At 38.9% G+C, this 11,621-nt stretch overlaps 1 protein-coding gene across 3 annotated transcripts in view; it reads left to right on the top strand.

Annotated features, from left to right (window-relative positions):
- The first annotated feature begins 481 nt into the window (after positions 1-481).
- Positions 482-11,621, top strand: part of WDSUB1 (WD repeat, sterile alpha motif and U-box domain containing 1) — a 67,079-nt gene continuing 55,939 nt past the window's right edge. For all 3 annotated transcript variants that reach the window (XM_023516821.1, XM_023516822.1, XM_003795968.3), the window contains exons 1-3: positions 482-533; positions 2,930-3,351; positions 6,797-6,981. In XM_023516821.1, the coding sequence (XP_023372589.1) occupies positions 2,954-3,351; positions 6,797-6,981 (583 nt within the window). In that variant the 5' untranslated portion in view covers positions 482-533; positions 2,930-2,953. The remainder of the gene's footprint in view (positions 534-2,929; positions 3,352-6,796; positions 6,982-11,621) is intronic.

Genomic DNA, 11,621 nt, shown 5'->3' with positions numbered 1-11,621 from the left:
TTCTATGAAAATTTTTGTTGCTCCATATAGACCACATTTTTAATTAAGAACCCCCCTGCCCCCCGCCCCCACTCCCGTCAATGGTGTCCCGCTTTACCAATGTTAAAATCAGGTCACCTTAGTCTAGAGAAAAAACAAAGACAGCGCAGGGTGGAGAAAAAACTTTAAACTGGGATGATCCGGGTGTCCTGTTGAAACTACATTTCAGGCATTCACTAGGCATTGGGATCTCAGCTTCACCAACAGAGAAAAAAATTGCAACTAAACGTCTTTCTTCAAACTCTCAACCCGACTCAGTGGTGGGAAAGCACCGCCTCGCTGAGTGCAAAGGTGCGCATGCGCCGTCGCGCTGGCCATCCCCCGGGAGGGCGGGGCCTGTTCTGCTGTTTATAAGTCTCGGCGGGAGCTGGCCCCGCCTGCCTCACCTGCGGGACACGTGACGCCCCCGGCCCGCGGGGCACCTGAGGGCGGATCTAGCGCCGACCTGGCGCTCGGCTCACGGACCGCCTTCGCAGCGGCGGCGGCGGCGGCAGGTGGGGAACCCCGCGGAGCCTCCTCGCTTGGAGCGTCCGCTCCCCGCTTTTCCCGGAGTCCTTCCGTATTACGCGCCTAATAGCGCCCGGCTGGGACCCTGAGGGCTGCGCGGCAGGCGACGGCCCCGGCCCCAGCGGGGCGCTTCCCAACCCCGCCACGGGCTGAGCCGGCGTCCGGGGCTGCCCTCCTGCCTCGGGCGCTCAGTCCGCAGAGGCCCGCTATCTCTCAGGGTTGGACACATTTTTGGCCCTTTCATACGGGGGAGTAAGTTGAGAGCGTTATTTTGGGGGTGTTAGGCGTATCCGGGATTTGCTTTGGATTTAGTGTGGATGTGTGTGTTAGGCGGGCCAGTTGACCCGGTTCTCCGAGGGGGTCAGCGTTTGGAGTGACTGCTGAGGCCCGCGTGGACGCCCGCACACCGGCAGGTAGGAGTAGGCTTGACGCCTCTTTCCAAAACAAAGTGGTCAGCTGATGATGGCCTCGGTGTTTCCAGCTTTCTGGCCTTCAACTGCAGAGGGAGCTGAGTGCCACCTGGGGGTGAAAGCTGAAGTTTGTTTGGAAAATCACCTGTGTGTGCGTTTGCTCAGTTGGGATTTTGTGAGTTCCCCAGAAAGCACCACCTGATGTTGTTCGCAGTGCAGTAAGACAGGCGACCATTTTCCAGAAACTTTCGTATTCGTTTTTTAGACCTTATTGGAATTTATATTGGAAAAAATGAGGCTAACTTTTGGGATAAAGTACAGGTGGGAAAAGATACGCTGCATTTGTAAATTTTTTGGTAGAGATTTCCATAAATAAGATTAGGACAAAAGATCATGAATTTTAAGTCAAGATTACACCTGTCCCTTCAGGGCTGATTACTGTTTCGTTCCCATCCACTTCTTCATTGGTATACATTTATATATAATATATATAATATAAATATCTCTGATTTTATATTGTATTCTATATATAATATTTAAAGGCTGGGATTCTGTTATGTTTGCGCAAAATAAATAAGTCAATAAATATTTATTTGAACACATTAGGTGCTTCAGAATTTTACATGGTGTGGATACAGAAATGAACATGATGGCTAAAATATCTCTCTTTTAGTATCTGGGGAAGACAAAAAATATCTGATGGTGGTGATAATTGCTATGCTGAGAATTAAAATGGGGTTATGTGAGTTCCATGCTTTTCCAAGGGTCCTCAAACTTTTTAAACAGGGGGCCAGTTCACTGTCCCTCAGACGTTGGAGGGCGGGACTATGGGCCCCGGGCCCAGTGGGCTGCTAAGCAGGACAGGCAGTGGCCGCAAAAACACTCGGGGGGCTGGATAAATGTCCTAGGCCTGCTGTAGTTTGAGGACGCCTGCTTTTGGAAACCCTCTCTGAAGAGGGGCACTGAAATAGAGATCTGAATGACAAATAGGATTTCAAGAACAGAGGGAAGAGAATTTCAAGAAAACCACTTTCTAAAAACGTGGAAGACTGGGAGGAATTTGGCCAGGCAGGATGGAAAGGCAAGGGAGGGCAGCAAGAGGTAAGGTCTGAAAAGTGGGCAGGCAAGAATCAGATCACAGAGGGTTGTATTTGCCATGGTGAGGAGTTTGGATTTTATCCTAAGTTTGTAAGTTAATTCTTGCATGCTCTCCTGGGAAGTCCATTGTTTTTTGTCACTCTTTGGTTTTCTTCCCTTGGTTTCCTTGATTTATTCAGGGTAGGTTCCTCACCTCAGGTCTTTGATTTTGTTCTTTATCAAACAAGATGACAACCATGACAAGGTAGCTTTCAATACTGCCACTTACATTTTCAACACGACTTTTGTTTTTTATGAGCAAATCCTACAGTTGCCTCTTAAAGGTAGAGCGAATAGCCTCGTCTCCTGAGGAAGGAGCAGCTGAGACCGTTTGTTAAAATAGAAAATTCTTTTTGAGTTGAGATTAGCAGATACGGAATGAAGCAGTGCTGAGAATTAGTTAAGAGAAAGGCTTCAAAGGTGAAATAAATACCTTAGGTTTTGAAAGTTCCACATCAAATCAGTTTGAAGTTATTTGACAAGGTTCTTGTTTTTAGGAATTGTGGAACTTTACTACTGGTGTGGCATTGGTGACTGTGATCATTGTCAGAGGTTGTAAGTCTTATAAATGTTTTTTGTCTCTCCAAATTCATCCTTATCCCAGTTAGATATTTTATTCATCTTGTTAATTTCTGTATCTATACTATGTAAAACTTTCAAGCAACTAATGTGTTCAAATAAATATTTATTGACTTTGTTCAAACCCTTTTAAAATACTGATATAGGAGCTCTCATTGAACAAATTTTTAAATTAACTTTGGCCCTTTCATATGGATTTGAGTTGCATTTATCTGATTCCTAGAGTGAAGTAACTTTTATCTACTTAAAATTTGCAGGCTGTTTTACTTCCAATAAAGAACATGGTGAAACTAATTCACACGTTAGCTGATCATGGTGATGATGTCAACTGCTGTGCCTTCTCCGTTTCCCTTTTGGCTACTTGCTCCTTGGACAAAACAGTTCGCCTGTACTCCTTAAGTGACTTTACTGAACTGCCACACTCTCCATTGAAGTTTCACACTTACGCTGTCCACTACTGCTGCTTCTCTCCTTCGGGACATATTTTGGCTTCATGTTCAACAGATGGTACCACTGTCCTATGGAATACTCAAAATGGACAGATTCTGGCAGTGATGGAACAGCCAAGCGGTAGTCCTGTGAGAGTTTGCCAGTTTTCCCCAGATTCCACTTACGTGGCATCAGGGGCAGCTGATGGAACCCTTGTTTTGTGGAATGCACAGTCTCATAAGTTATATAGGTATGAATATTTAAATCCTTCCTGGTTTTAATCTTGTTGAATAGGTATCCTAAATAAATAAACAACTCTCAGAAACCAGAAAGCAAAAGAGTTTTCAGAGAGCACTAGGAAAAATATTTTAACCTGTCCTCTAAAGGTCAAAAAAGTAAATGTTGAATATGATTCTGGAGCTGGGCACTGTGGTTCATACCTACAATCCCTGCACTTCGGGAGGCAGATGGATCACTTGAGACCAGCAGTTCAAGACTGGACTGGACAAAATAGTGAGACCCTGTCTCTAAAAAAAAATAGCTGGATGTGGTGGTGGGTACCTGTAGTTCTAACAGCTTGGGAGGCTGAGGCAAGATGATTGCTGGAGCCTAGGAGTTGGAGGCTGTAGTGAGCTGTGATTATGACACCACACTCCAACCTGAACAGCTTTGAACAAATCAAGACTGTGTCTCTTTCCAAAAAAAAAAAAACTCTCTCTCTTTTTTTTTTTTTTTTTGGAGACAGAGTCTCATTAGGTTACCCTCACCCTCAGTAGAGTGCCTTGGTGTCAGAACTCACAGCAACCTCAAACTCTTGGGCTCAAGTGATTCTCTTGCTTCAACCTCCCAAATAGGACTACAGGCGCCCGCCACAATGCCTGACTATTTTTTTTTGTAGTTGTCGTTGTTTAGCAGGCCTGGACTAGGTTTGAACCTGTCAGCTCCAGTGTATTTGACCGGCTCCCTAGCCTCTGAGCTACAGGTGCAGAGCCAAAAAAAAAAAAAAAAAAAAAATACTCTTAATAGTGGATTTACTTGGAGTTTTAAGTTTCCAGTCTTTTCTTTCTTCCTTTCTGTCCTTTCTTTCTTTTCTTTTCTTTTCTTCCTTTTTTTTGCAATTTTTGACTGGGGTTGGGTTTGAACCCGCCACCTCTGGCATATGGAGCCAGCACCCTTTGAGCCACAGGCGCTGCTCCTTTTTTTTTTTTCTGTGAGACAGAGTCTCACTTTGATGCCCTGAGTGGAGTGCCATAGCATCATATTTCACAGCAAAAGAGATCCTCTTGGCTCAGCCTCCTGAGTAGCTGGGACTGCAGGTGCCCACCACCATTCCTAGTTTTTCTGTTTTTAAATTTTTTTTTAGTAGAGATGGAGTCTCTGATCACACTGGCCTCAACTGCTGAGCTCAGGCAATCCATTTGCCTTGACCTCCCAGAATGCTAGAATTGCAGGCATGAGACACTGTGCCCAGCCCCAGTCTTTCTTTTTTAAAATACGAGTTAATCTTGTTAGACTTTTCTGAATTTTTACTTTAAGAGTTAGGTAAAGAGAAGTCTTTTGAATAAGGTTCAGTAATTTTAGGGTTCATTTTTGTCACTTGTGACTTGAGTGTTCTCAATAATAAAGAAATGGTGGATAAATCTCACTTAGTGGTAACAGCTCTTTCCCCGACTAGGCTTCTTGCTGGGTGAATGACCAAGCCCAGAAAAACGAACTTCATGACTGGTATGATGGTATATTATTTATCATTTCAAAAAAAAAAAAAACCCTAAAGTTTTATAGAAAATTTATCAATTAATTTACAGGTAATGTTATGTTGCAATATACCAACACTATAACCATACACTTTTATTTATATTGTGAAAAAATACATAACAGTTCTTTGAATCACTTTTAGGCTGGATGTGGTGGATCATGTCTGTAATCTAGCACTCTAGGAGGCAGAGGCAGAAGGATCATTTCAGCTCAGGAGTTCAAGACCATCCTGAGCAAGAGCAAGACCCCATCTCTACCAGAAATAGAGAAAACCAGCCAGGCACGGTGGCATATGCACATGCAGTCTCAGCTCCTTGGAAGTCTGAGGATTGTTTGAGCCTAGGAGTGTGAGGTTGCAGTCAGTGGTAAAGATACCATTGCACTCCACCTGGACAACAGAGTGAGCCTCTGTTTCAAAAACAATACAAAACACTTTTAGGTGACATTAAGTATGTTATGGACCATTTAAGTGTTACCAACTAAATAGGCTCATGTACCTCCCCTTACTCCCTCTCAACATCTTCCACAGCACAAACGTCAGCTGGTCAACAGCTGTTGCTTACTTAAGCTTAGGTCAGGTTGAAGAAGGTGATAATGTTTTAAGTGGTTTAAACACTTAGTTGAAAGAGAAAGCACAGAAGGAATAAAATGTTATTTGAATGAAATAATAGTAGTCAGCTAAAGAATCTTACCCCCCCCCCACTTATCCAGTTATGACTTCTGGTTCTATAGCATCACTTTCCCTAAAGTATGTAGTTACTGATGAAAAAATGATGCCCTGTTGGATGGGCCCCTGCACTACTTGTTGAGTTCTTAACAGCTTATTTTTCCTAATTGAGAAAGTCATACCCTTATCACATTGCTTTCCTAGATAATTGTTAACATCATTTCTTTCTTTCTTTTTTTTTTTTTTTTTGAGACAGAGTCTCACTATGTTGCCCTCGGTAGAGTGCTGCGGCATCCCAGCTCACAGCAACTTTAAATGGGCTCGAGTGATTCTCTTGCCCCAGCCTTCTGAGTAGCTGGGACTACAGGCACCTGCCACAATGCCTATTTTTATTGTTGTTGTTGCAGTTGTCATTGTTCAGCTGGCTCCCACAGGGTATGAATCTGCCAGCCTTGATGTATGTGGCTGGCACATAACCACTGTGCTATGGGCGTTGAGCCCAGCAGCATTTTCTTTTTGTGAAGAATTTACATTTGAAGATGAGATGAAAGGCCTTAGAGTTGCTTCTGGATGATTTGTTTTTTCTTTTTGAGACAGAGTCTCACTTTAGCCCTCAGTAGAGTACTGTGGCCTCATAGTTCACAGCAGCCTTAAATTCCTGGGCTCCAGTGATCCTCTTGCCTTAGCCTCCCAAGTAGCTGGGAGTACAGATGCATACCATAACTCCTGGCTAATTTTAGAGATGGGGTCTCACTCTAGCTCAGCTGGTCTTGAACTCCTGAGCTCAAGCAATCCACCTGCCTTGGCCTCCCAGAGTAGTAGGATTACAGGTATGAGCCACTGCACCTGGCCATCTTCTGGATGATTTTAATACAGAAGGTGAAAGTGCTTATGACCCTTATAACATGTTTTTTTCAGTAGAATAGAAATAGTTTATCTTGCCTTTTAAAAAAATACTTGGTTGCAGTTGATATTGTTGGTTATGGATTTTTTAAGTTTTGTAGATTTGAATGTGTTTATATGAAGATACGTGGATTTTGGTTTGGAGACCTATAATTATACATCTCAGGCATGTGAAAATGTGTAAATCTTCCCTTTTAGAAAGCATATTTAGTTTATAGCATATAAAGGTATGTCTGTAGACATCAATTGTCCTTTCTTTAGCTCTATGATAGCCATTGTTCTTTTTACCCTATCAAACTGCTGTTTGAAATTGTAATACAAAGTAACAGATGCTGTGAAATGAAAACCCTCTTCCTTGCTTGTGTTTCAGATGCGGCAGTGTAAAGGATGGCTCCTTAGTGGCCTGTGCGTTTTCTCCTGATGGAAACCTCTTTGTCACTGGCTCCTCATGTGGAGATTTAACAGTGTGGGATGATAAAATGAGGTGTCTGCATAGTGAAAAAGCGCATGATCTTGGAATTACCTGCTGTGATTTTTCTTCACAGCCAGTTTTAGGTTAGTTATTTCACTCTTTTAAGCACTTGAAATTCCTATTCATAGTTTGTATTGTATATAACTTTTATTCTTTTCCATCATTAGTAAAGTGAAGAGCCCTCCCAATTTATTCCTTTTAAGGGATTATCCTTTTCTCTTTTTTGATCAAAATGAAACATGAAGATATATGTGGGAAAATCACCTTCTTTAGTATATGCAGAGGGTTTTCAACTTTGTACAAAAGATTCACACTCTTTGCATATGGCAATTTAGAGAATTAAGACTGTTGGTTTTGCTGTGATTTTTAAAAAATACACTGTTGGTATTCAAATAGAAATATGAAATTAAAAAACTGGAAACAGATGCTACATTTTCTACTTAATAATAATCTTCCAAAAGCTAAATTTATAAAATAAGATGTTGGACAATACAATGAGTTTTTTAAAAAGAAGACAAAATCATCCTGAATAGATATATTCTCTTGGTTTTAAATACAGTAAATTAGAACATTAAAAAAAATTTTTTTTTTTAAATTTTTAGAGATAGGGTGAAAAACTTCCACTCTGTCACCCAGACTGGAAGTTTTCTCTTTTTCAATTTTCATTTCCTATGTTAAGATGAAAGTTCTGCTTTTGTCCCCTCCAGTCCTGTTTCCCAGACCAGTGCTGTTCATAGCAGTATAATGTGAACCATGTAGGTAAATTAAAAATTTTCTAGTAGTAGATGAAATTAATTTTAATAATATATTTTTACCCAATATGTCTGTGATATTTCAATAATGATAATCATTGAAAATTATTAGTTAAGGTACTTTACCCTTTTTTGTACTAAGTCTTTGAAATCTGATGTGTGCATTATCACACACTTCAGTTTGAACTGGCTGGAAGTCGAGTGTTCAGTCACTGCCTATTGGGTAGCACAGGTCCAGACAGTAGACAGGATGGCTTTGGCATTCTCCTATTTCAAATCTATCAATGGCTTATTGAAATACGATTAAGGTAAAATAAAATCTGAAAAGCCAAGCCTGGAAGTATTTTTGCATGCTCTGTTTCACCCTAATATCAATTCGCCCTTGGCCTCACTCATTCTTTTTTGCCTCACTGGCCACCTTTAATTCCTGGAATGTTTCTAAGATTTTCCAAGGTTCTTACATGTGGACCCTTCTCCTGGTTCCTTCACCTAGTTCACTCTTTCATCCTTTAAATTTAGCCTGAAAAAATACCACTTCAGATAAACTTCCCCCACTTTAAACACCCCCACCCCCTCCCCCGGAATCTGTATCATTCTGATACAGTGTTTATTAGCGTTTTCCTTGTAAGCTCCTTGTAGACAGGGCCTAGATCTGTTTTCATAGACCCTGGTACAGAGTGGGCCTTGAAATACAGACTGATGGGTGAGAGTCTTTTTAGTGGTTTGCTGAAGTAATAGATTTTCTTTTCATTAACACATTCTTTTATTAATTTAATTAAGATAATTCTTTTAATATATTGGTGTTGTTTAATTCTAGGAATACTTTGCAGCAAACAAGAACCATTTTTTTCCATTTCTGTGGTACCATTTCTACGTTGTATAGGCGCTCAGTGTATCTTTGAATTATATAAACATGGAGATTAGGTTTCTTTTTAGTTCTAAATGATCTAAAAATATATTTTTAATATTCATTAAAATTACAGTAAAACTATGGGCTTCTTTGTCCTGCCTTTAGAGAGATCAGAAGCTTATGGGGTTGGGAAAGGTTCACTAAACCAGTCAGATAGTTCTAGGTGAGATTCTCAAATAAATAATACCTACGTCCCTACCCTGCCTTTGGAGCATATTTTTTTTTTCTTTTTAAATTTTGTTATTTTTTATTATTAAATGATAGCTGTGCATGTTAATGCAATCATGGGGTACAGTGTGGTGTTTTCATATACAATTTGAAATATTTTCATCAAACTGGTTAACATAGCCTTTATGTCATTTTCTTAGTTATTTTGTTAAGACAATTATATTCTACTCTTAGATTCACTTGTACCCTTGTAAGATAAACCATAGAAGTGATCCCTCCAATCACCCTCCCTCCACCCATCCCCCCTCCTTTCTCCCTTCCCCATATTCTTAGGCTATAATTAGGTTATAGCTTTCATATGAAAGCCATAAATTAGTTTCATAATAGACCTGTGTACATTGAATACTTTTTCTTCCATTCTTGTGATACTTTGCTAAGAAGAACATTTTCCAGCTCAATCCATGTAAACATGAAGGACGTAAAGTCTCCATCTTTCTTTATGGCTATATAGTATTCCATGATGTATATATACCACAGTTTATTGATCCATTCAAGCATATTTTAGTATACATTTCTCTCAGTATAATTTTAATCTGTGCGCTTCCTTTAATTTGTATAATTCTTCTGTTGAAATAGATATTAACCTTATGTATAAATTCCCTGAAACAGATTGGTATGTGCTTTAAAAGTGATTTACAGGAATTTGTGGGACCAACTATATTTACTTAAAAATCAAAGTATATAATTTTAATTTCTTATTTAGTTTTATATTAATGTCTATAAATATGTATGACACTGACTTGTGACATTTTACTGAACTAAGGAAAAAGAATCTTGTTTATATCTGAGGATAAATGATCAGTTCTCTCCAGTTTTTTTTTTGTTGTTTGTTTTTTTTTATTAAATCATAGCTGTGTACATTAATGCAATCATTGGATACAATGTGCTGGTTTTATATACAGTTTGAAATGTTTTCATCAAACTAGTCAACATAGCCTTCACGGCATTTTCTTAGTTATTATGTTAAGACATGTATATTCTACACCAGTGAATTTCACGTGTACCCTTGTAAGATGCACCATAGGTGTGGTCCCACCTATTACTCCCCCTCCCCTCCTCTTCCTCTCCCCTTTTCCCTTCTTCTTGGGCTATAATTGGGTTATAACTTTCATAAGAAAGCTATAAATTGATTTCATAGTAAGACTGAGTACATCGGATACTTTTTTCCATTCTTGAGATACTTTGCTAAGAAGAATATGTTCCAGTTCCATCCATGTAAATATATAAGAGGTAAAGTCGCCATCTTTCTTTAAGACTGCATAATATTCCATGGTGTACATATATCACAATTTATTGACTCATTTGTGGGTCAAAGGGCACTTGGGCTTCTTCCATGACTTAGCAATTATGAATTGGGCTGCAGTAAACATTCTGGTACATATATCTTTGTTATAATGTGATTTTTGGTCTTCTGGATATATTCCTAGTAGAGGAATTGGATCGAATGGCAGGTCTATTTTTAGATCTCTAAGTGTTCTCCAAACATCTTTCCAAAAGGAATGTATTAGTTTGCATTCCCACCAGCTCTCTCCAGTTTTTACATGGAAAATCTTGAGGTAGGTTATTAATATAATTTAAATATTTTTCTTGAAGAATATGTGTACATGTTACATTTAGATATTATATTTCTCATATTATATTTAGATACTAAACATAGGCACATTTTAAACTCCACAATTTTCCATCATCTTAGCTGAACTGTTATTCAGAATTAACTTCAAAGGATCTATTTAGTCAAGAAATAGTGAAAAGAAATAGTTTTGCTAATCAGGCCTAATGCTTAAATACTTTATGCCCAGCTCTTTGTCCAGTAAAATGTTTTGCCTTAGAAAGACTTAGTGATTATCAGGAATTGCTTATATCCTTCCAAATCTCTCTTAGAAAGAATATATTTTGGGTGACTCTGTACTCATAAATAAAAGTGCTGTTGAATTGTGGAAGTCCCATGGAGTTAGAAAAACTTTCAATGAAATGGAAGTTAATTTGTTAATAAAGCATAAGTGTATAAATGCCATATACTGAGTATTTGGTAAACCAAATACTGTACTCTGATAAAACCAGAGTACAATTTTAATATGTGTGTTAAGTTCTTGTATTTTACAGTATGTAAGTGTCAAAACTACTTTTGGTGAAATGACATCTGTGATGTTATGTGGAATGTCTATAAAACTGAACGGATGACATCAATATTTACCTTGTCTACAATTATTTAGAAACTTAATCTAGTAGATATATAATGATATACTGAAATTACCTGAAGCATAAACTAGTGGGGGTTTGTAACACCATTTAACAGACTGCTTTCCCTAAATTTTCCTTGGTTTTGACCAAAAGGGCTGAATTGATGTTATTTTAGATTTCTATGATTCGAGCCTTCGTTATGATTAAAAATGGGTAAAAAAAAAATCCCGTTATTCCATGTGCCTTATAGAGTAAGCGTTTAAGAAATTGATATGTTCTAAAAACGTTGAGAATGATTAAGGATTTAGTATTTTTTAATTATAAATGACTTTTCCTCCTAATTTTTCCCATCAAGGCAAGTCTCGTAGACTCTAAAATTGAGTTGGAGGATACTCTGCTTAGTGGTTTAATATTGGTTCTTGTAGCCTCTAGTTATATTCATACTGGAAAGTAAATAAAAGGCATTTGATTTATTTTATTTTTTTGAGAGTCTCACTTTTGTCACCCTGGGTAGAGTGCCACAGTGTCATAGCTCACAGCAACCTCAAACTCTTGGCCTCATGCAATCCTCTTGCCTCAGCCTGCCAAGTAGTTAGGATTAAAGGTGCCCACCACAAGGCCTGGCCAGTTTTTCTTTCTTTTTTTTTTTTTT

The sequence above is a fragment of the Otolemur garnettii genome, unplaced genomic scaffold (assembly GCF_000181295.1).
Source record: "Otolemur garnettii isolate 467f Iridium unplaced genomic scaffold, OtoGar3 scaffold00098, whole genome shotgun sequence".
In the NCBI taxonomy this organism is placed as follows: domain Eukaryota; kingdom Metazoa; phylum Chordata; class Mammalia; order Primates; family Galagidae; genus Otolemur; species Otolemur garnettii.
Note: the sequence above shows the minus strand (reverse complement) of the source record. Positions and strands in the feature narration are given on the sequence as shown.